This window comes from Pholcus phalangioides, unplaced genomic scaffold, assembly GCF_987345545.1.
Source record: "Pholcus phalangioides strain wild (caught in Gottingen) unplaced genomic scaffold, Ppha-v1.0 ptg000013l_1, whole genome shotgun sequence".
Lineage (NCBI taxonomy): Eukaryota > Metazoa > Arthropoda > Arachnida > Araneae > Pholcidae > Pholcus > Pholcus phalangioides.
Window position 1 is genome coordinate 23,142,038 of NW_028301606.1, and position 26,807 is coordinate 23,168,844.

General features: G+C 31.3%; 1 protein-coding gene across 1 annotated transcript; it reads right to left on the reverse strand.

The window, feature by feature from the left end:
* Nucleotides 1-9,815: 9,815 nt before the first annotated feature.
* LOC149078797 (uncharacterized) lies at nucleotides 9,816-25,762 on the reverse strand. The gene is made up of 3 exons (XM_089240917.1): nucleotides 25,159-25,762; nucleotides 15,599-15,675; nucleotides 9,816-12,684 (listed from the first exon to the last, which is right to left on the reverse strand). Exon 3 carries the CDS (start codon nucleotides 12,522-12,524, stop codon nucleotides 10,725-10,727), a length of 1,800 nt encoding a protein of 599 aa, XP_089097043.1. The 5' UTR covers nucleotides 12,525-12,684; nucleotides 15,599-15,675; nucleotides 25,159-25,762; the 3' UTR covers nucleotides 9,816-10,724.
* Nucleotides 25,763-26,807: the final 1,045 nt, after the last annotated feature.

Sequence of the window (26,807 nt, forward strand, 5' to 3'; positions counted from 1 at the left end):
ACTGTCTTCCCTAAATAAAATTGAGTGTTTACCAAAAAATTTTGGGGTTTCTTCTAATAAGTGAAATTGGTTGTCAAATGTAAATACGAATGTATTCAAAGACATTTTTAAAGTAATAAATTAAAGTAGGTTTGATATTACATTACGTTGTGACTCTCCTTATGCTTAACAAATAGAGTGCAGTGTTTGTCACCAGTGAGTGCAATTGAAGTGGAATAAAGTATTTATCCACTTCATCACTTGTATTCAACTTCCTATCTTCATAACCCCTAGTACAAAGGGGGTTTCTTTTATTCTGATTACTTATTTTTATCTTTTTGTTATCATTTATTTTGCCAGAGTCAAAATTTTAACAGTGATTTCCTACAAGAGAGAGGAACTGCATTCAGCAAAACAGAAAAAAAAACTGTTAACTCTTCAAGTTATTATGTTATCGTCCATAGATTCACTGCAAGAGCATTTATAGAAAATTAGAAATGATAAAAAAAATCAAACATATAAATATTGTCATAATTTTTAGAAATTTATATAACTTAACAAAAATTATGATAATTATTATTTTGTGGACACATAATTAAAAAAAATAATAATAAGCTGCTTTCTAAAAAGTAGTACTAAAACTTGTAGAAAATTTTCAAAATGTAATTTTTAAATTTTGTAATGTAAATTTTCTCAGAAAAAGAGTTTAGAAAATTATAAATATCATGTCAAAAATGAAGATATGCAAGAAATTTTATTGTAACCCTGTGGTGGCCAACCCTTTTCTTTCCTTTGGCAATATTTTCAACAAAAATTTTATGTGCACCAGTCTCCAACATATAAATTTCTGCACATGCCACTCATTTTTAATGGTTGCACTCATTCTGTGTTGCCAGATACACCTATTACACATCTTAGCCTTTTACTGGCTGAATTCAGATTTGGAGATTGATTTTCATTATTATTATTTTTTTTTTATCCTTCTTATCCTTCAGTTTAAAGATATCAACCAAAAAAATTTGTGAAAAAAAATGTTATGCATATTTTCTGGACTTCCCCATGTTCATAGAAACAACATTAAAATCAAAAAAAAAAATTATTATTTTATTTTTCCTCAAAATTAGGTCTTTTAAAAAATTTAAATTTATGACATATGTCCTAAAATGAATGAAATCTTTGTTTTGTAAATTAAGTTTGGAATCTCACACATCCAAGAAAAAAAAGTGAAAGCTTTCACATGAATGAAAAAAATATTTTTTTCTAATTAATAAAACATATGCTTCCAATTTGGAATATTGGTCATTAAAAGGTTAATATCCATGATAGTGATTATATTTAATCATTTAAAGCAGGAGCCTTCAATCTTTCAGACCCCACAGACCAGACCGAAATTTCCCAAGAAGCCCGTGGGCCATCAACTAATACTGAAGTATTTATAATTGTAAGAAGAATCCACACAGATTTACAAAGGCTTACTCGTGTAATTTATAGTGGCATGTTAAAAGAAAGAACGAATGGGGCGAAAATAATAGAAGACTAATTTATTCTGAAATTATTATTTTGTTATTAACTATCAATTTTGATTAATTCTGAAATGACTTTTTTAACCAATTCTGAAAAGATTTTTGATTAATTAAACTGATCATGATTAATTTTAATTTGAAATTGCTTTAAATGATTCTTTAATTATTTATTTCAATAATCTTGAAATTATTTATTTCAATAATCTTGAAATTATTTTCTTCTCAATATATCTTGAAATCTTTTCAATAATTATGCAATGATTCCTTTATTAATTGTTAAATAATTTCAATCAAAAAAATTACGAAATTATTTCTCTCACTGATTAATACGTTTTTTTTTCACTGATTCTGAAATTATTTGTTTCATTAATTCTAGAATTACTTATTTTATTAATTCCAAAATTATTTCTTTCATTAATCATGTTTCAATATTTTCAACCATTTTCTAAAAATGGTCGGCAGGTCAGGACAAACAGCTCCAAGGTTGGTTCATGGGCCATATGTTGAAGACCCATGATTTAAAGAAAATCATTCCCTTTTTCTTATTTCCTATATATACTTCTTTCATTATATACTATATACTACTCTTTTTTTAAAAAAAAACAGGCTAAACACCATAAAAAACTTCAAAGTAAGAGTTAACCAAACCAGGACAAGCTTATAGAAGGGAAAGATGGTCTCAGCCAGAACTTTCTTCTTTGGAACTTCATAAATTTTGATGATAAAAGAAATGAAATTTTAGGAATCGAAAAAAACTTGACAATGATATACATTTTCTTTCTCTTTCACCGATATAATTTGAAAGGAAGGATTTTTTTACTGAAAGTTTGAAAATTTTTGTTTTAACCATGTTTCACACTTATATAAAATTTTTATGATAAGTTTTAAATTAGAATTTATAGTTTGAAATAATTAAATATATTCATTTTAAACAACACTGGTACACCATGCTATTCAACAAATCATTTGGTTATAAGAAATTTAATTCCAAGACTGCTGATGTGTAAATGTATAATTTGATAGTATGTTCATTTGTAATAAATGTGATTAACATGTTTAATTGTTATTAGAAGAAAAAAAATGAATATAAACATGACAGATATACCTGCACTCACAAAATTTTATCTGGATGACCAAATAATGTAATTATAGTGTGAATATAATAAACGATATAAACATGCACTTACCTGAAATTTTTTCTTCAAAGACAGCACCAGTTAGATAATAGAACAAATACCATATATTTGTTTTACTAGTGATTGTGACAATATAGATATATAAAATGAGATGCTTGATGAGGATATATAGTATTTACATGAAATGCAAAAAACAGTTGTCAGGCAGTATGAAATTTAAAAATGCATAGCCAAGCTCGAAAGACGTGATGCAAGAGCATTATAAATCAAATTGAAGCTTTCTGGAGGTTAAGACTTATCTGCCTTATAATTCGGAGGAAAATTCCAGTCAAATCACTCTGATAAAGAAAAATTCTAAAAATAACAAAATAGATTAGAAACTAAACCTATTTTCATCCAGTTTTTTATATTCTTGATGTATGAAAAGAGATAGTTTTGCATAACCAAATTCTTCTCTTTCTCCCATGACCCAAAAGATCTAAAAACAGTCCAACAGTATGCCGAATGGTATCTTGTTTGTTTGGTTTTTGTATTTTTATTTTTTTTTGCTTAAAAATAAACAATTCAACCAAATTTAATCATAAAATCTATATGCAGCTTAAAAAATAAGTACTGTAAACCAGGGTAACTTTAGGACAAGAATTGCACATTTTTGAATATGGTATCCATACTGTCAGTGTTAACAATATGGTTCCACATTCCATGGTAACTTTAGGACAAGCCTTTTTTCTACTCTGAAAGCCATATTAATACTCTTATGTGATTGTTATCCCAATACTAGCCTATAGAAATTCTACAGGAGGAGCTATGCAATAAAAAAGTCTTTTTTTTAGTTTGTTTCTTAAAAACAATTTTTAAGTTTTTCTACCAGTTAAGTTCTTTTTGTTCTTTTAAAATTTGAGAGAAACCAGAAATTTTATTTTTATACAGCTTTCAACAATTAATTCAAAAAATCGAAGTTAAATAAAAAATGCATAACAATAATAGCAAGTTGAGTTTTAAAAGCTACTTTTTTTTAATACAGGTGATGGGAAGTTGCAAAAGATTGAAAATTCTCAACTTATTCACAAAGTTTTTAATTGAAACACAAAAATAGATAAAAATTAAACCTATTTCTTCATGTGGACTAGAAATATATCACGTTTAATTTTTTTGGGTACAGGAATTTCTTATTATTTCTTATTCTATGAATTACTACCAAATTCATAGCAGGGTACCAACATTTGTCCTATTCGTTTGGCCACTTTCAATATTTTCCTTCCATCTGCATACAATTAATTTCAGATTCAAAAACCATAACAAACTAAAGAAAGTCACAAGGAATGAAAAGGTCAGAAAAAACCAAAAAAAAAAGTTGTTCCAAAAATACCAAAAGTTGGAGAGCTATGACCTAATGCTGACCCATCAAATGCAATGTTTACATTTTATTGCCTAAAAAATTACCTAGCAAACATACAGAAACAATTCAAACAGCAAATTAATCATTATAAAATCATGAATTAAATAATTACCTACTTTTTTTGTTTTCATTTGGCATACAATTTTGACTAATCAATGTTTCAAGAGATTTCACATGGTTATGATAATCACTAAATAAAAGAAATAAGGTGCCAACAATCAGAAGCATCACTCAGGATATATTTAAGCACCTCAGCGCATCCTGTTAATTGTTGTGAACAATTCTAGATCAAGAACATGAGGGCAGCACAAAAACTCAGCCCACCACATAATTTTAAATATGAAAAAAATGCATGTCCTAAAATTACCCCAGTTTATGGTAGTTAAAATTAAATTTGAAAACAAAATTGAATTTAGATGGTTTATCCATTTAATCACACAAAAATGGCCGAACAAATGATATCAATAATTTTTTAAACATAAAATGAATTAGATCACTATGTTCTGCACTGTATCACTTAAAACCAGGGAGAGGGGTTTTGAATTCAATTGCATACAATTTATCACGTTTTAGCATAATATCGATGATGGTATTACACATTTCAAAAAGTATTTTTAAGGTGTAAATACTGACAGGTAAAAAGAGAAAAGTTTTCAATACTCACTAAAAAATTTTTCTGGCATAAAAATCTCTCAGGTTGCGATTACAATACAAAAAAAAAACCATTGCATATGACTTACTTTTGGAAATTTCGATTCACTTATTTATGGTATTTCAATTTTGTTACTTGCCCAGAACTGACATTTACGCACACGCACAAACATACTTGAAAAGAAAGCTGTTTGATTAGAAACTAAAGTACACTGAGAAAATAATTTGGAAAGAAATATATATTTATACATTTATAATATGTTTCGATCAGAAGTTGGTGATTTTCTCCAAATGCATGCAACTTAAAACAATCTAACTATTTCATCTCAATATGATATTACAATATCATAATGATATCCATGCATTTTATAGCATGAAGATTACATGCTTGCATAAATGGAAGAGGAATAAACAGCAAAAACATCTAATGATTTTTCTAATTCACTTTGAGTATGTTTGAAAGTCAAAACTCCATAAATTTGAAAGTGATGCTCTTCTTTCTTTCTCTCTGCTGTACATATTTCCAAGAAAAAACATTTTTCCACTTCACGAACATACACATAAGAGGATGATGGTTACTAATGCTTTGAAATGCTGGATTTATTAGTGACTCTCTGGAGAACATGAACCATAAAGAAAAAAAAAAACAGAAAACATTTGGCAGTCATGCGCATTATTTTCCAGAAAAATAGCTCTCTTTATCTTTCTCCCTCCCTGGGTTTACACACACAACACTGGTTGTGTTCTTCACTATCTAGCTTTATACACTACTACAAGCATCCTACATTATTGCATTTCTATTATCACAGTACACAATTTATGAAGAACACTATCACCACATGTTAACCTTATCATTACATTGCAAGATCATCCGGGTGTACAAACAGACAATAAAAAATGTATTTCAAATATCAACTATTTTCTTTGATACAATAAGTGATGATTCATGCGTCATGACCAAGATGAGGTATTATGAGACCTATCCAAATGAACATCTTTCTTTTCTTTCTTTTTTTTTAATTATGATCAAATCTATTTTCTTTCAATCAAGAAAAATGCAAACGAGAAGCAAGAAATTACATGAAGTAAGAGAAATAAATTTTGAAATTTATAAAAGAGAGAAAATCATGCAATTGCATGCAACCTAGGTATAAATTCACAATATCTATGAAAAAAAAAATAGTTTTCTTCATTACTGACGCAAATACTCAGAATACAAAACCTTTTTTTAAAAAAGAAAAACAAAAAGATAAATTTATGAGTTATGGATGGTCTTTTCACAAAATCCCTGTATTTCAACGTTCATGAAATTCAAAACAAAAATAAAAGTAGTTTTACATATATATCAATTCTATGTCTTTCTTTGATCCAAAACAGAAAAAGCATAATAATAAATCTTGAGACAAGTTTTAAAAAATTGTCTTCAGCCATAAAACTGACATGTGAAATTTGATTATAATCAATACAACAATTGTAATTCTTTTTTTAAACGAGACAATGAGTCCAAAAAAACTGCTTGAAAATTAGAGAGGAAAAAAAACTAGAACAATCACAGGAGATCATAACAAATTAAAAATCAACATATAAAAATTCTAAAACTAGGTATCATAGCTAACAACCACACAAAAGGGGGAAAAAACAAATAGAGGAACCATGTTCTGACTCTAAAACAAATAATCTATCACCATTAATTTATCCATAGAGATTCATTAAATATCAATCAGGAACTAAAAATTTTTGTGAAATTCACGAACACATTATAAAAAAAATTCCAATTTCAAAATGAGTCACATATGCCTTTTTCTTCATATCAATTTGGACAGCAACATTTTGTTATTCTATATTCATATCTAATTCTCATTCATCAGCCTTTCAAAACTATTTTTGCACATTCTTTTCTCAATATTATTTTCCTCAGACATGAATTATTCATGGTTTTATTTCACTTTTTTTTTTGAGCTTGATCAATAATGCTCACAGTTTTAAGTTTGAGACAAATGACAATGGTAAAATTTATGTTACCACAATATAATACAGATGCAGGCAGTTTTTTTTTTAATATAATAACATACTAGATAACCAGGGCCCAATAAATACATGCACAAGATTGATTAAATTTTTTTTCCCACATTGAAGAAAGAAAATAAATTCATGATGATATAAAATTTAAAGTGGAAATTTTTTGAGAAAATTCAATGTACAGATAATATATATATATATATATATATATATATATTTTTTTTTTTTTTTTTTTTTTTTTTTTTTGTTCAAAAAACTATAAATTTCTTTGATGGATCAAAATCATTTACAAAGAGAAAAATAACACTAAGCAACAGCGATCAACAAATTTTATTAACGAAACAAAGAGAAACTTTGCATGGTTTCATTTGAAGAAATAGAAAAAAATTTTTTTTTTTAAACTAATATACTAATTCTGTTTCACTGGTTTATGCATTTTGGAAATGTAATGGAGAGACATCTGCAGAAAATTGAGGTCTGAAACAAAAAAAAGAAATCCTGTTTCTTCGAGTAACAAATTTGTTCATTAAAGAATCTGTTATAAAAAACCATACTGAATGATTAACAAATTTGTGAACTCATTTCAATATTAAATAGCAAATGAATCAAAGAAATTTCGAACTCACTGGCAGTTTCTTTACTCACAAATATTTATTAACATGATGTAAAAAACATATCTGTATTGCAACTAACCACTACATCCTCTTGTATAAGCCTCAGTCAACATTATTATACAAATAATAATAATGACAAATAGAAGAACTATTGAAAAATTAATTTTATGCAAATAAAATGAATGGATAATTCAACTGTCTGCAAATGTTTCTATTATATCCATTGATGGGAATATGGAAAGGACATTCAATTTCCTGGATCGAGGTGTGTATCATCTTCTCATCTTTAACAAGAAACCAACTCTTAATCTCACATTGAAATGTGACGAAGTTTGAAACATACATACAACAACATGTTTTGAGAGCATATAATCTTTATTTTTTCATACTTATGAAATTTGAAGTGACCCAAGGTTTGAACTTCTGACCAAGCATTCTTAAATATGAGGTGGCACAACTCCAGTTTTCTATGAAACATGAAGTACTCAGTTTTTTCCCTAATGATTTACAAATATTCATAAGGAAATATCACTTGTTTGCTCCACATCAGCAAAGGGATCAAATTTGGCAGCTACAGTGAATTAGACACCAGATTGCCAGAGAAGGTCAGAACTAAAATATCGCACAGATGAAAAATTAAAAAAAAAACCTGTGAAATGCTCAATTACAGAACTGAAATGCATGTTGTTTCAGCCCAAAATAAAAAATTTAGCGCAATCTTGAAACATTTTGCAGAGTAATAACTGCAATTTTAATTTTGCACAGCTATAGTAATACGATAGGTTTACGAGTTTCACGATAGGTGGGACCGACACTAAGCAAGTAAGTTGAATTCGCGTAAGCTAGGAGAATTTTGCATACAAATACATTGAATAGCGATTAATTGGAACCAATGTTTCTGAAAAACACCAGTATTTTTGAATAAAATTACAATCAAAATATGCAGGTGTTCCTACACAAAATCAAAAAAATTCTCATTGATATTTTGAAATTGCTCCAAAATACTGTATGTACAAATGAAAGTCATGAATAATGCAATATTTGGTAACAATTTGATCCATTGAAAGAAATGAACTTCTTGCGTTAAGCAGGGTAATTCTGTTGTTAGTTTTTATTTCTTGATACAAAGTCAAGTGAAGTGTTGAAATTAATTTAAATGGCAAGTGAGCAACCGGATGCCATGTGAGTAAATTTTAAACAGCGTAATTTTGAACTCAACGATGCATAAACCATTCTCAAAAAATGGAAGATATATGACAAGCAATGGAAGATATGTTTTTTCCAAATGGGGTTTCAAAGTCCAAATTACTTTTCAATATCTCTGACAAAATTTAGATCTTCAGCTGCTAACCAGCTTCACTGGTTCCTACTTTTATCACCTTAAAAATCACCTCAGTTTGTCACCATTTTGTTCTGATTGAATGGACAACATATTTTTACTGGATTATAACATTATAATTAAAATATTATTTCCACCTCATAACGCTTACGAAATGTGGTTCTGAATTCGAGAAAAAACATTTTCACAGAAAATTACATAACTCCAAAATAGCGTGAATTTGGGTATGCACAGAGGCAGATTTAACAGTGGGCACATGATTAGGGCCCCTGACTTCTGAAAAGCCTGGGAAAAACCCAAAAATTACACTTTTTTCTAATTCAAGAGGCCTAATATTTTCTTTTGCGCTCTGGGCCTCAACTGACTTTAATCCGCCACTGGGTATGATGCCTTGTTAAACTCAAGCACGATAGAAGATTGTATAGCTCCATGAGTCTGCACCATGAGATCATCAGTTATTCATTTGGATAAACTTTTGATTCATTAGCTATAATTAAAATGTGATCAGTACTTTGTAAATTAAGAGTATAATTTGTTGAGTCGCATGCCACAAAATGATACAGACCACAAAAGATACAGGCACATTATTGTCGTACATATCTACCACAATACAATTAAATATTTAAAAAAAATTTTAATTTAAACAAAAAATGTAACTGGTAAACAAATTTATTCTTTATACATAAACTTAACCATATAAAAAATTCAGTACTGAGAACAATCAAGAATAAACTAACTGTTCCATAATAAGATATAATTATAAATATTTCGTGAACATGCTGAAAGATTTTTTTATTTGATGTCAATACCTACTGCACATTAACAATAAATAATTTCAATCAAGGAAGCATTATAAATTTCAAAATAAATAGCTGGAATCAACTGTGATGATTTCTTTCTATAAAAATAACTCAAGTTTAATCAAATTGAATTCATCTTCAATAATTTTTTGTTACCATATAAATTTAAATAATTTTGTACTCAATATAATTCAGAATTATATATTGAACACTTCTCCTCAAAAGAGGTAACTACAGGTAATGTGTGGAAACGATGCATTTCATAAAAATATTTATGGAACCCTGGTATATCATCAAGTTCTAAACTACAACACATGTATCACCTTTTTTTATGGTTTTTTTTTTAATTTTTTTAAACAGGCAGATAGAGTATGATAAGAATATCGTGAACAAGACGAGACAACATGAAACGGTGATTATGATACACTGACTTGAGCATAAATTCGTAATTAGATGTGCCATCTGAGATACAACTCTGCACTTGCATGAAAGTGTTCGTTCATGAGTAAATTTGAAACATGTACATCATCACATGCAGTAAAGAGAAAAGAGCGAAGGACTGGATGCGTTCGCTATGTCTTCATGACAGTAATGCTCAATATGGAGGAGCAAGAAATTGATTTTTTTTTTCAACCACAAATATGTACATCCATCCATATAGGACACTGAATGTACTGAATGGCAGCCTGTTAAATTTCATGTAAGTCGATCACTGGTAAGCACCTATAAGATTGTAATAACATGAATGCAGTCAATGCAAGCGAATGACTGTTAAAAATATATATATTGGTCTCCATCGGGTCTAAAACATAAAATCTTTATATAAATACAAGTGTTTAATGATAAGGTAAGAAAACATCTGATATATTGAGCTTTGTTTTCTTTTATATTTAAAAAAAATGCTTCAAACACAACTGAAACAATTTTCCTATGAAGTCTAAAAATGTCTTTACACATAAAAAATCATTTTCCACGGGGACGAGAAGCTACAGTCGTTCTTTATAAAAACACATTTTATAAAATTAAAATATAGTATAACGTACATTCAAAAGATGACGCTAACGTGGGAACAAAAAAAGCCAATGATGTAACAATGAAAAATATACAGACGAAAATTTAAAACAAAGCTCATATTTTTTACAATAAAAAAGTGGTTTGAAACTGTATTCACATTAACAGAAAACACAGGAGTGAAAAAAAAAAAAATCACCGGCATGCTAAGATATCAATATCACACTTGAATTATTTTCCATGCTATTTTACTCTAATCCAAAAGCTGGGAAAAATCGGGATTTCCAATGGAATGGAATTCATGTGTAACATGACTCTGTTTCTCACCATCTTGTTGGTGTTGATTCAAGTGGTGGTGTGCCACAGACCCAGAAGCGAGTAAAGACAGCTTTGAAAGAGGAGTGGTATGTTGCGTGATCGGACTGTAAGAACCCAAACCCGAATGATGCTGGAAAGCATCATAGTATCGACTGCGTTCGTGTGTCAGCCACCTTGGTGGAGCTGTAAAAGGACCTGGCACGGGTGTAGGAGGTGCCGAATAGAAGAGACGAGATTCAGATTCAGAAGTGCTGGTGGTTACGTTGGTACCTGAACTGCACACAGGCGGAGGGCTAATCCTGCTCTCATGAGAACTTGGTGGGGAATGGATTTGTGAATGAGACAGTATGTCATTATGGTGATTGGGAGTAGGTGGGTGAGAGTTTTGAGAGGATGACTGGGTTTTGTTCTGCATAAGCTGAGACATGCCCATATCTTCGCCTGGAGAGGGACTCGATAACTGTGAAGTATTTGGACTTGATGATGGATTTTGGTATGATTGAGTGTGACTGTTGGACAAAGCATTGGTTGTGGTGGTTAGAGGCATTGGAGAGGCCATTGGTGATTTTCCTCCTTCAGCATTAGGTTCAGGATACGTTAGATTGAGACCATGTCTAGGACTTGAAAGCTCTGTGTGTGCATTATGCAATGGCCCCTTGGTCAGCAATGCTTTAGGAGCCACTGGACCAGAGAGTGCACCTGAAAATGGGACGTGTGAGAGAGCAGCTGAATTCTGCAGGTTGAATGGTGGGAAATGAACACCGGGCTGTGCCATACGACGCAGTCCACCTGGGTTATTCATGCCTCGAGGACCATAGTTTCGTTTCGAAGGTATTTGACCAGTATGACGCTGCATATGAGTCTTGAGATTTCCTTTTTGCGAGAATGTCTTTCCGCACATGGTACATGGAAACCTGTCATCTTTATTATGGGTTCGCATATGTGTTTGCATATTACCTTTTTGAGAGAAGCATTTACCACAAACATGACATGCAAATGGCTTCTCTTTGGTATGAACGCTGCGAATATGAGTTTTTAAATTGCCTTTCTGAGTAAACCGTTTCCCACATGCATCACATGCAAATTCCTTTTCACCAGTATGGATCTTCATGTGGGTGTCCACATTACCTTTTTGAGTGAAGCTCTTTCCACAAACATGGCACGCATATGGTTTTTCACCAGTGTGTATCATCATATGAGTTTTCAGATTTCCTTTCTGTGTGAAGCGCTTGTGACACACTGGGCAAAGGAACTGTTTAGTTGGAGGTGGCCGTGGTCGTTGTTGAGCGGGTGGCCCATGGGATAGGATATTGTTTTGCTGTCTCTCGTTATGAGATGCTGGTGGTATAGGAGGTGGGGGTGCCAGGGGTGGGGCCAAGCTCATTGTCTTCCTTTCAGATGGTGTTGTGATGGAAGTCGAAGTGTTCACAGGTGGTCTGCCAGTACCACTTGATGTTGCTCCATCAGTTCTCAAAATTGATAGATACTGCTGGCAGGTTTCACATGGATATGGTTTATCCTTCGCATCTGGATGAGGGCACTTTGGTAACTGCTCATTCGAAGGGGACATCTTTTCTATGTAGCTGGATGCAGCAGCTAATTGAGAAATTCCAGTTCCAAAATGCAGAGGATTTTTCTTCAGAAATAAATCTGTTAGGCTTGCCTGATAGCCTGGATGCCAACTCTTTTGGCCGAGGGATGACGATGCCATCCAGGGATAAGTGCCGTTCTGCATTTCTGAGTTGTATTGTGGCTGAATCACAGATTGTTATAACTTGAATTTAATAATGTGTCAAGTTCAAATCAAAATTCTGAAGAACAATAATTTCTTGGTCCACTACCAAGTGAATGAGTTCTTAATACACAAGAGCAATGTAAGATACTGCCAGTATTACCTATATTTTGAGAGTGCAGAGAAAAAAGAAAAACCGAAGTTATTAGTTTTTAGTACAATATACAAATCAAAACCAAGGTAGAGAAAAAAAATTGAGAACAATCATAATTACATTAAAATTATATTTTTACTTTGAAAAGAAAATGCCTACTACCACTACTAAAAAGAAAATCACTGAAAGATCATTAAATAACTTCAAAAACACCAATAGGCGTAAAATGAGTGAAACATTTTCTATCTTTAAAAGAAATGATTATTTATTGATTTTTAAATTTATAAAAATGAAAGTTTCCAAGAAGAAATTCTTCTGAGGGACCAACAGTACCTTATGGAGTATGAAAGATTACCTTATAGAGTATTTTGACAGACAGTATTGTCGATTCCGCAGAAGGATTTCTCCTTGGGAACTGTTGGTACAAAACTGTTATACAAAATTGAATTTTTTCCAGGACAGTATCAAAAAGTGGAAAAAACCAGGCAAAAGATTGGTAAAAATGGGGAAAAAAATTACAAAAACAGAAAACAAAATCAAAACAAAAGTTTAAACCATAAACATAAGGATGTTATGTAATTATCAATCATTAGAATCACAATTTTGACGGATACAGTTTTCCACTATTTGTATTTTCTTCCATATTTCTATTAATATTATTCAAATGAATAATGTTAATAGTATCAATTGCAGGAACTTTTTCTGCCAATGGTGTGTATTTTCAGCAAAATTGTTTGATCACGGTTTTTACAACAGTAATAGAAATTAGTATTAAACCTTAACAATAACAGGAAAATGCTTTTACATGCTTTCATCATGGTTGTAATAGCTTTGTCACCTTGCATATGGCCAAATTTTCCATATTTTGCCATCTCTTTTTTTGTAATCCTTGGAAATAATTCTTACATCATATAGTATTAAAATAGCAAGCAAACAAAAACATAATGGTTGAAAATTAAAATACTGTGGGCTTAGCTATAGTGATGGTGACCTATTTAATACTTTGGAATGCAACTTTGTAGCATTAACTTCACTGATCTTTATCTAAACTAATGAAATGAAAAGGAATTTTCTACACTCTCACTTCTGTATTATAACTCATATCAATTCATGTTGTTTGGTACCATTAAGAAAAGACATGTGCTTTATTAAAACCTTCTTTTCCTTGGCAAAAAATGGCTTTTATTCATATATAAACCCTTAACCCCTTTTGTCTATTTGAGTGGAAAACACCTGATTGCAGAGGTGAAAAAAATAGTTTCAAATATTTCACCTCGTAAGTTAAGATTCTCAGAACTTGCTTCATGAGAGTAAAAGTTAAAATTTTGAATTCTTCCAATTTTTGCCACTGGCAAAAATATGGCAAAAACTATTTTTTGCTGGGGCGATTTTTCCCACTATGGCAAAAACTCCCCAATCCTGGTTGTAATTATTCCTCACCTTGCATATGGCAAGTGCTCTTCTCTAAATGAATTTTTTGTGTTATAATTTAAGAATAGAACCAAGGCTATAAACATCTTGGAACTAGGTCGGTATACCAAAATCTTAGCTGGATATTTTACATGAGACCACTTTGTAGTAAATAGCATAGAAAAAATTAAAAACAGCAAAGTTGATCCTGAGCCTCCAGACTAGAGCCCTGTAAGCAACCCCCCCCCCCTCCTCCTCTAATCTGAGAGCTTACATCTGCTTCAGAAAATAAGCTATTCCATGTGTTCAGGATGTGGTTAAGAAAGATTAACACAACAGCCAGTATAGAATCATGAAATTCTAGGGGAACAAAAAAAATAAAAAATAAACTCACCAAGGGCACAAGCATCTATTCTCGTATCCCTTTTTCAAAAGTTTAGACAAAAAAAATTAATTCAGTGACAGGGTTCCCCGCTCTACCCTAGTGGTGACACTGGGTATTTCCTCTGAAAATTGACACTGATATGTTCTCATCAAAACACCAGATTGATCATTTGATCATTTTTGTCGCACCACGGTCATTTTCTGCACACAAGGGCTAATTAGACCGGGATCTACAATTTATTGCCGATTCCGAACGGCAGGCTTGTTTTCATACTCAGCGAGAGGTTGGTGCGCTAACCCCTCAATGGGGGACTAACACCAGATTGATACCCATCACCATTTTGAAAATTTTAGGCAGTTCAACTGCACTTCTGCTTCACCTGTAGTTTTACAATAAGATTATATTCAAAGAATCAAGAGGTCTTTCATGCTCAAGTCTGTTTCATGCAACTAAATTCCCTCATTCAAATTCTACAGTTTAGAATGAAGGTAAACAAATAATTTAGTTGAACGTAAACAATCTAAAACTATCTTATTGCTTATCATTAAGATCAAATTCAAAAACTTTTGTATTAAAAATAGCGATCTCTCACTGATGTGTCAGTGTAAGGCAAGGCTGGACAAATCCCAGGCGCTACGTTGGCATGGTGACTAAAAAATTGGTATTGGTGTCTAAAATTTTCATTGTGTAGTTACTAAATTGCAGGCTGAGAGCGGCACAAAATTTTTGGAATTTATCACAGTATATCTGCCAACATGAAAGAGGTTCACTATGCCCTGAAAAAGTCAAAAAGAGCATTATTTTGGACCCTTTTTCTTCAGGTAAAAATTTTATTGGAACTTAGAAAGTTGTTCTGGCAAATATATTTCCTTGTGATTCGTCCAGACATGGTGTAAGGGAACAAACAAAACAAAACAAAGATGCATAAGTGAGAGAGGCCATTTTAAAAAAAAGTAAATAACATTATTTTTACCTATATCTTTCACCAGGTGTGCAGAAAATTGTCTTATAACTGAGAGAAACATATAAGTGAGAGATCACTGCATGTGTTCTAGAGAAAATCTCAGTGATTTTGATAATTATCAGACTTTTAAAAAAGGATTGGCAAAATAAGAATATAATTGCTACCTTTTATTGTTTTACAGCACATTATCCCTTCTCAACGCTTCTTTTTTTCTTCTCCAAGTGAGTGCAAATGCATCTTCCTGAGAATGGTAAAAAAATCAGTATCCAGAACCAAATACATGAATTCTAGTCATTCAAACTAGAAATAGCTTGAATTTCATTGCAATAGAAACAATATTGTAAACAAACATGAATTATGACTGTCACATTTTTATCAAATCATTAAAAAAATGATTTTGATAAAAAGAGGAAAAAAAAATGAATTACTTCTCTTAAAACTTTTGTTATTTCCTAAGATAGGCCTATCATTGTACTTTCATTAATTACACTGCTGGATGAAAAAGAAGAAATTTCCCCATGATATATTGATTTTACACACAATTGATCACTTGAATGGGAACGAGAATCCAAACTGAAGCTCTATGGAAGGGGAGGGGGCCTTGTAAAAAATTTTATGAACAACCACTGCTTCAAGCAGTTTGATTTGATGGCTTATGTACAGTACACATAGTTAACAGATATCTAAAATGAATGGCATAATAAACAGTGAGAGATATTCATGCGTATTTTACCAATATTACCAATATTAATGTCTTGAAGCAGCGGTTCTCAAACTTTTTTTCAGCAGCAGCTTCCTTGCTATAGTCATAGTGTATCTACGGCTCCCCAGAATATTTACCAGAAATCATGCATACATAAAAGAACCGATTTCAATGCACAAATAGGCACACACACATCAATATCTCCAGCTCTATGCAATGCCCCTCACAAATGTTAGCAACACTCCTACGAGTTATGACGCACACATTGAGAAACACTGCCTCACAGAAATGGGTTTTTATGGTTGAAAAACTTAAATAAAGTATGAATGAAAAACAAATACAGGAATTAAAAAAAAAATAATTCAGAAAGAAATATAATCGCACAAAAACAGATGATTCCCCTCCCACCTTATAACACGCAATCATAAATCATTATTCAAGAATTGACAAAATTCTGTTACAGGCCTATATAACTAACAACACAAGATACTGTCTGCCTTGAGAACATCTCACAAGAACATCTTGTGAATGTGATTGTTCAAGATATTTGATAAGCACTGCTAGAAGAAGAGACCATTGAAGAAAAATTGGTGTAAATGACACCTAGGATAAACCTAACTTAATTCTATGCTAAAAAACTTAAATTTGAAAGCTTAGACTTAGCGCTACCACTGTATCATTTTTGTCTAGGGACACATTTTGTCTTTTTCAGTACAGGAAACATTCATTCAGGACTATAAACAAAAATTTATTTAAGATTAGAACATTGCATTCATTAATATTTTAACAGATATTATATATGTTTGCTGAAAGTGGTGGAAAACGAGCTAGTTATTCAAAAATATTGGTTGGTGGGGGGCCATTTTAAGAGCATTAGAGGTCCTCGGGCAAAACAATTTTTCTGAGGCCCCCTTCCCTGGCTAGAAATAACTGCCTACCAGTTTACATACATACTCTCCAAAACTGTAACCCTATCATGAAGCTTCCTCTGCATTTGAGGCCCTCTGGCTATGCCCGGTTGGGCCCATGAATTAAGACAGTGCTGGGGGTGTTCAAGCCAGGGCCGTCTTAACGCATGGGCCCATCCAGGCATGGCCCGAGGGCATCAAGAGAAGAGGGGCCTCAGAAAAACGAGAAGTAGTTGAATTTTTCTAGAATTTTCCCGGTAGGGCCTCAGAAAAATCACTTGGCCCGGGGGCCTATGATGTTCTTAAGACGGCCCTGGTTCAGGCTCATGGTCCTAATGCAAGTGCATGATAATTAACTGTCAGAAAATAAGGTTTTGAATTTTTCAAATGAACTATCTTAATAGAAACGTTTTACAAAAGTTTAACTCAATAAACAAAATTTTAAAAGATTTTCTCAGTAAATAGCAAAATACTAAAAACAATTTAAAAAAAAAAAAACAGAATAGTATTAATCAAGGTTGGGTTTCTGATGTCAAAACCTGTTTTCAAGCATGACAAGCATCAAAAACCTGAATGAATGTTTTTGGATAATGTTTTGAACACAGTAGGTATATGAATCATTCCCCAAAAAAAGTGTACAAACTGTTACCAAGATTTTACAATTTCTTTTACAAAATTTCAGAGCACGCTGGTAGTAATTTAAATTTTTTTCTAGTTCTTCATTTAATTCTCTGTCATATGGTATTTCTTAATTTGTTTCAGATGGTACCTAATTTTAAAAAAATTATTGTTTGTAGAAAAACCTCAAAATCTGGCTGTTCCAGCATGAAAAAAGTGTTAAACAAAGAGACTTGGTGCCAATCTGGAATTTTTTTTCAAGAAACTTGGACTCATGTTTTATATATGTGGCATAGATGAATAAAACTGGCAATAAAATTTAAAAAAAAAATTCTTATGAAAAAAGTTTTTGTTTGCGTCCCAAAATTTTTCCCATTTTAAAATGTCCACTCTGTTACGGTCTCATTTGGGAAATATATTTTATGCCAGATTATAAACTGATAATACTTCTAAGCTCATTGAAAGGTTTACTTTTAATGCTTTATCAACTTTTGCAAAATGTCTTGATATTCACGTTATATCTTTAGTATCAGATTTTTCTTTGTCGAATGTCCACTCTGTTATGTCGTTATCATAAATAATTAAGATTTTTTTTCATCTATATACATATCAAGTGATAGTACATGGAGATATGCTTCAAAATATAATAAAAGTTTTCATCAATCATTTAAATTTTCAATGAAAAAAAAAAATTTAGGCACTTGTCAACTCTGTTACGTTTTCCAAAAACTAAAGCAACGCAACAGAATGAAAACTATGATTTAAAGTAAAGTTTTCTTAGTTGAGGTTTCAAAGCTTTAAGTTAAATTTAATAAGTTATCTATTCAATTTAAACCTTTTACAACTTTCTCCCTCATGTTATTTTTTCAGTTAAATATGAAGGTTACGTGGTACACAGATTGTCAAAATCACTACCAAGGGCATAGATCCAGAGAGATGTGTCATAAGGGGCATTTTAGTATGAGTAAAGGTAGTTATTTGACAATACATTCTGCATTTTATAGGACAATATTACCATTAAACCATATAACCATTACTTTCCTATATTATTTTTGTTTCCAGGCTCTATACCTCCCTTCCCATTCCACTCTGGATCACTAATGTGAGAGGCATAAACATGAGATTTATACCAACATCAAATTGCTATTCAATATCAACAAAACATTTTTGAAGTAAAAGAAAAATCATCCTGATGATGAATAATATACAGCTGAGCAAGTCCAGTGCCCACTTTGACCAGATTTTAAAAATTTTACCTGACCAAAATTCAAACTATGAGGGTGGACGACGTGTTTTTTGAATTTACTCATGGAGTGGACGTTTTCCACTGTCTGGGTCACCTATTACATTTTGTATACAGGTTTTGAGGAAATAAAAGTGTATTTGTATAGCCTATTTAGAATATTTGAGATATCTTTCTCTCAGTTCTGTGCGCTCTGTTACAATGACGTCCACTTTGTTACAATGGTGTCCACTCTGTTGTGAGAAAGATTTTTGCAGTTTACAGGCAAACAATTTTGGGAACACTTCAAACTAAGATGCTAAATTATAAACTACCAACCCATTGTCTGTCAGAAATAAAAAGTTTTGATTTTGAGTAGCTAAATATATGTAAAAAATTAACTTTTCTACATGCTATTTTGAAAAAATCACGAAAAACCATCAAAACGACAGAAAAAAAAAAGCTCATAAGTTTTTAAAATTGCCTTTTTTCAGCATATGTGTAAGAAATAAGCTGATTTCATTATTTTAAGAGATAAAAACAGCAGAAATAATAATATTAATTTTTTTATAGCGATATGTGTTTTCGTAACAGAAGTGAACAAAATCCACGAATTTCAGTCATAAAACCCATAAAATAAAATACTATTACAAAATAAAATTCAAAAATATTTATGAAATAATAAACTTCATGTCATTGGCTATAATTTTATTTTGAAAATTCAACTTCGAATTTTTCATTTCAAAAATGTGGAACATACACTTTTTTTGGGAATGGATCAAATAACGTGATGAAAAACTTATTTTTTGTATATTACAATATTTTTATTTTTAAACATTAATTTATTATAATCATTAAGACAAAATACAAATTAGAATTTGCAGTTTTGAATTTTTCGACATGACTTGATACCCAAAGCAATGTTTTGCACATTTTGATACAGCTTCAATTAGAAAACAATTACATTATAAATGCTAGTACCATACGATAACCAAACTTACTCATTCTTACTTTTTCAGTTAAGAATAAGTTACAGGAGTTTCTTAAGCATCATATACAAAAGTCAGCACTGCCAAATTAAAGGACATTGTAGTCTTACAATTTAGTACTTTGATTGCTGGATGTATCTAAATGTGATGCGCAATAAGGGTATTGTTATAAGTATCAGTGATAATTTAATAATACTAATATCCAAATAATTTAATAATAACAGAAATCATAACATTATATACATATATATGCCTTAAAAAGAACTTTTAAACACCTGTTATTAAAAGAGATGTTGTATATACAACAGATGTTTATACATAGGCCTATAAAGCAGTTGAAGAAATTTTGGAAAGTCAATGATTATCTTGAATTGAAGAATATCAAATCATTCCATAGTTTTTCCTTCAGTTTTATGCTAAGCCCCAATGTTCTACTCAAATTTTACATTTTACAAGAAAAAATACATATATATTGTCCAAAACCATTCTATAGAAATTAGAAAATTATTTTACAATCATATTAAGTATTTAGGCCTATTCTTTATATAACATAGTCACTTCAAACATAGCATGCAATTAATGTGTATATTTCCAATGAGAATTTTTATATTGAAAATCAATATTTGAGGTTTTAGATGTGACAGTTTATACTACGGTTTAAGACATCAAAAACCTGCCAACCCTGGTATAAATATACAATATTTCAAAACATAAAAGTTAGGCTAATTTATTTTTTTAATAACATATTTCCCCTCAATTAAAAAATAGAGAAAAAGATATATAGCATTTTTTCAACTAGAACCCTATTTTTTTGTTTCATTATCAGATTTGCATATCAACATTTTTTTACAATCTAATAACTGTTATACAGAGGTTGTTATTACTTTCTATAAATGATCTGTAAAAAAAATTATTTCAACGTACTTGGCTTACAATGAGTTTTATTTATCTTAACAGCTTAATGGGGTCCTGGTCAGAACAATGCACTGAGGATCCCTAAAAGCAGGGCTGACCTTTGAAAGGGGCACAAGGAATCTCTTCCAGAGAAATCTTAAGTTATTAACCTTTTAAAAAGTATTTTAAATTATCAGTAATCAAAAAAGAAAGCATAGAATGGAACTTTCTTCTAATATTTATTTGTTTTCTGAATTTTTTTTTAATTTTTTATCTTCTTGGGGGGCACAGGCTCCCTATGTCCTTCTCTGAGTATGGTTCAGCCTACCAGTCTAACGTAATCAATGAAAAACTCTATTCAATATCATCAGAGGTTTCTCAGGAGTTTCGTTTCTCATGAACTAAGAGCCTCAAGAGCCATGCCTTCATGAGCCTATGCATGGGTCCTGATTTCAGCATGAAGACAAAAAGAGAAGCAGGCTACTTGAAAATCAAAGAAATAAGTCATATGAGCTGATTTGCAATCAAGAGCCTTTTTTAATTTTAATGTCTTTATACAAAAAGCAAATAAGTTATTTAATTATAAACTGAAATCAAATATTCATAAGCAAAAATGGGGTTCGGAACACAACAAGAAATCACCTGTATCTATAAAACAAATAAAATAACAGCTTTTGGCAACTTCTATTATCAAGGCTTGAGGAATCAAAAAAATATTTTGGTGCCAGCCCAATTTCTTAGGAGCCAAGTATGGCATTTTGCTCAAGAAAAATGGTCGTAAACAATGTTTTCTTTTACTTTTCCCATGTTAAAAGTTGCAGCATGCAGCATAATGAAATCAGAAAATTTTGTGTCACCCATAAACTCCAATATAGCAACCACATTTAAAAAATTTTAGGAGCCAATACAGATTTTCTAGTTGCCATGGCAACCTGGTGCCTGGGATTTGTCCAACCCTGTCTATTATTAATATCTATAAAAATATATGCTTATTTTCTCATTTCTTTTTTGATTAACCCACGTTAAAATTTCTATAAACTTTGAAAATGAATTATTAAAAATATTCTTCCAATTTATTTCCACATATCATCTAAAAAACAGCTTTTAATAAAAAAATGAAGTGAAATTCTAATACATGATAACTTCTATAAAGTTCAGAAATCTGAATAGACAAAAGAAGTATGCTTCATAATGTATTTTGCTCAAACACTCATGGACTTAGGCCTTTCAAATATATATAAATGTCTACAATCTTTAGAAGAAATTGTTCATACATAGGGCCTACTCCTTTAATTCATAAACAATGATCACCAGGGCTTGACACATTGCACAAAGATCTAAGCATCAGAATAATTTTTTAGGTGCCAAACATGTTTTTCACAAAATTTTTTTATCAAAAATAGTATTTCTTTTAACTTTTCCAGGACATAGTCACCACCATCTTCGTTATTGATAGACATACTGATATTAATATCAAAAATTTTGTATTGTCCTCAAATTCCAATTTAGTAACCACATGTAGAATATTTTAGGTGCCAATATTAATTTCCTGGTCACCACGGTGACCTGGCGCCTGGGATTAGTCCAACCCTGATTATCATAAGAGTGCGGTTCAACTACTCCTACGTTACATTAATAAAAGTGATTACAAAGCAATAGCATTTTCTCATAATTTGCAATATATCATTCTCAACATCCATTTGATAAAAAATATTAAGAAGATACACAATAAGGCAACTTATTTTGTATTCTAATCTGTTAAACTCGCAGAGATTCAAATAGAAAAATATGTTCAAATGGAAATATCACAATGAAATTTTTAAGTCCATAAACACAAAACAGACAAAGGTGTAAACAGAAATAAAAAGGTTGCAAATGTACAAACACACAATTTCAAACCATTTTTACTAAAACAATATCATAAAAGTTACGAAAGATAGAAGTATGAAGAAGAAAAAATATAGGAAAGAATAAGAAAATATAAAACTAGCAATAAGTTATTCTATATTTGTGAGTTGAAAGATTCATATTGTAATAACAATCAACTGTTCATCGAAATTATGAAAATTTTGGCTACTAAACAAAATAAAAATTGATTTGTGTTTTAAGAATGTCTAATACTCATTTGATTTTATGCTGATAACAATTCGATGCAGATGTAAGTATCAACTATTACTACTTAACCATACAGGCACCTGGTAAACATTTGTAAGTAGCCTAGTAACTACAAACTGCAAGAATAATGCAATGGTATAAACACGGGGGCTGGACAAATGTCCAAAAATTTAAATGGCCAAATCAATATCTTATATGATAGTCTCGAACATATAGTTAGAAAAAAAAATAAATGTCCAGTCAAAATTTTTGCCTGTCCTCGAGCGTGTCGAGATAGATTTATCTAGCCCTAATAAGTGCAGCTGAATATATGATGCGATACAGATTTTTTTTGTTGCAAAACTTACATGTTTTTTGTTTTTTTTTCAAACCAGTTTAAAGTTATAAAATTGAATAGCAAAGGAATGTAACTACATTAATATTAGCAAAATGAAATCATTGTTTTTTTCATTTTAATGAATTGAAAACTATAAAGAAAACATTCATACTTTTAATAATAATAAAAAGTGAAAAGCAAATTATTTCATTCAACTGTAAATAGCTTTGAAAAAAAAAATTGTTCAAATTTTACTTATTTGGTGCACTTAAATAGAACAAAATAGTTCAGAAGTATTATGGCTAAGCTTTTTCACCCATTTGAGCTTAAAAAAATTAAAAATTATTGCTTTCTATATAAAGAAAGATTATTTTCCAAGTAACAGAAATATAAGTATTTAAAGTATTCAAAAACTCTATGTTAAATTTTTTGAATAACGTGTATGAGCTATATGTTTACAGTCTTGAGTTAATTCTATATCATCGTCATTTACATAGTACGAAACATTGCACATACTTTTAATTCATATTGAAAGCAATCACTAAAATCCTTTTAGTACATAGTTTCAGAGTAGTTTTTTATGTACTGGTAGATATAAAAATACAGGAAAAAATAAAAATGATTTGCTTTTGCGTTTGCTAAATCAAGCAGCGGATAATTTATAATGTAGCGTGAAAGTAACAAAAAGGTTTAATAGAAATATGATTAATTTATATATATAGATCCTATCATGCCAGTAACAGATATAAGAAATTAAAATTAATGAGAGGTTAGGAATAGTCTCATGTAAAATTCACAAATCCATGTATATTTTGTTAATTCTATACACATACATAAATTTATATATTTGTAAAAAAAACTCAATATATAGAAGAATATCTCATTTATTAAAATTAATAAGAGGTAATTTTTTTACATTAGCTTGCATAATATGGAGTAATATGAATTTATTCAACTCAATGAAACTACCTCATTTGATGTTTGTGAATGATATCAATTAAAAACATTGATGGATCTGTTTTCAAATAAATTAAATTTTAAAAATATAAATGTAAGATCACCATCTCTAAGATATAATATATCATACATAAAACTTCCTAGTGTTTTATTTGAAAGAGAACTAAGAGGAAAGGCAAATATATACTGTACTTTCAAATATTCATACAAGTTTTGAAATTTCTCAATGATGTCTGTAGTTATTGATGGTTGAAGAAAATTAGACGAACAAATAACTTTTTTTTTTAAATTGATAGGACAATTTCTTGAGAAATATTTATAAATAAATTTTAAAATTTTCTCTCCTTTCATTTAAAATAACCATAGATATATATGGGTTATTGGGATTTTTATAGTTCCACATTTCTGTTATACTTTTAAAATTATATGATAATATATATTTATAAAAATTAAGGGAAAATAGAAACGACAAATATAAGAAATCATAAAAAGAATATTTAAAATATTTAGAATTTAAAAGTTTAAAATACATCATAAAATTTTAACCCTTTCAACCGGGATAAAAATAATAATTCAAAGCTATCAATTTTTTAATAAAATAAACTCTAAAAATAAAAGACTCTAATTTTTTTTTTTTTTTTAAATTAGGGAAATATCGCTTTAAAAAAAAAAAAAAAAAACCCAACTAAAAGCAGAAAAACTTAACAACACTCATTTTTCAATCCCTTCCTCCAAAAAACAATAATAATATATATAAAAAAAAAAAAATTACGGGAGCGGAAAAAAAACCGAAAACAAAACGCTTTCTTTCCCCCCAAGGAGTGGAGGAGAGAGAGAAAAAGAATAATAAGTGGAGGGGGAAGAAGAAAAAAAAAACGTATCAAAAACAACAAAAAAAATCCTCAAGAAATTCATCACAAAAAAAAAAGGGCCTCCGACATATAAAAACAAATCAATAAAGACAAAAAAAAAACAAGAAAAGAAAAAACGCGGGAACCTTACCATCAGGACAGCAGCAGCCAGACGTTGGTGGTGGTGGTTCGACGGTCGTCTCCTTACCTCTCTCATCAGACATGATGGCTTTTTCGCATTGGCTGCCGCTGCGCTTCTTAATAAAATCGGGGAGGAGGCATCCTCTATTCAAAATTTCCACGATATCATCATCACCGACGGCATCAACGACGTCCGACAACTTCGTATCCATTTTCGGAAAATGTGTGTGTGTGTCAATCCATCCTCTATTCAAAAAAAATCAAATTTTTTTTCCAAATTTATTTTTACAATTGAATTTTTCCAGACACACACGCGCGAACACTCCTTAATTCACGTCGATGACTAATAATAATAATTTAAACAAAAATAAAAAGTTATAATAATTTTTATTTAACTTTTTTTTTTGTTGTTTTTATTTTTCAAAACGTGCCGAGCACTGGGGGTAACGATGGCCGCGCAGCAGTTTTCATCGTCATCGACGACATCTCTCTTCTCTTTGCTAAAGCAGAAAACGACGCGCGGCTTCGAACGAGAGAAAAGAGAGAGAGAGAGAGAGAGCGAGCGAGAGAGACGGAGGACGGAACCCGCACCGAACAGAGGCAGAGCCAGATGCGATGAAAAAAAAAACTCGCTCCAAAAGCCAGACGGGCAAAAAAACCGCCGTCTGTGCCTCTCCCTCCCTCTCTCTCTCTTCTTCCCCCCGTCCTCCAACTCTCCTCTCTCTCTCTTTGATTATGTAACCGGCGAACTCGATTGGTCGGCGGATGGTTCTACGTAAATATCAACACGTCTGTCGAGTGTCTGCCTGGCTGGGACCGTTGTTTTAGAAATTCGTTCGAAAAACCCTCACAGGTCGATTATCCGCTCGGTTTTTGTCGGGAACCCTATTAAATTCGAAAGGATGAAACTCCCCGGTGGAAATTTCGTAAAAAATTACCTTTATCCGATAATTTTATTAGTTCACCCCGGAAAAACAGAATTACGCATGCTACCATCTGGCGGCTTCCGAATAAACTATAATCTTGATATTGATGGATTTGAGAAAATGGAGATGAGAAAAGGGGACGGACGCACTTTCTCTTTTATAGAAAGGAAGTGGAAGTAAAAATTTGCGTCTGGATAATTCTCCACTCTCGAAACTTCGAGGTTCCGGATAACCGGAGGTGCTGGAATATTGGAAAATCCCTTTTTCGAAACCGCTCCGTTTTTCCCTCTAAGTGTGAGTTTTGTTTCATTTTGTCCCATTTTTCCCCACAAGTGAGTATTTTCAGTTGAAAGCAGTGCCGCAACTAGGAGGGAGCAGGCGGATCTGGTGCCCGGGCGCTGTACCAGAAGCGCTGAATTCACCCTTTAACTGCATCTTCTACATGGCAAAGGGGTGCCAAAATGCTGGTTTGCCCAAGGTGACAAAGTATCTAGTTGCAGCCCTGCCCATAATCATAAGCGGAGATAGACTTGAAAGTTTGGGGTGGGGGGGCACGGTCCTTTTTGCTAGGGAGCACGATGATGATGATGATGTCAGTTCACATATACAAATGTCAAATATACAATACATTAGATCAGTCGACTCCACTTTTGACGAGGGGTGAGCACTGATGTGGGGCCCACCAGAGGATCAAGACTAGGGGATCCGCTTCAGGAGGGGGGGGGGCCGTGAA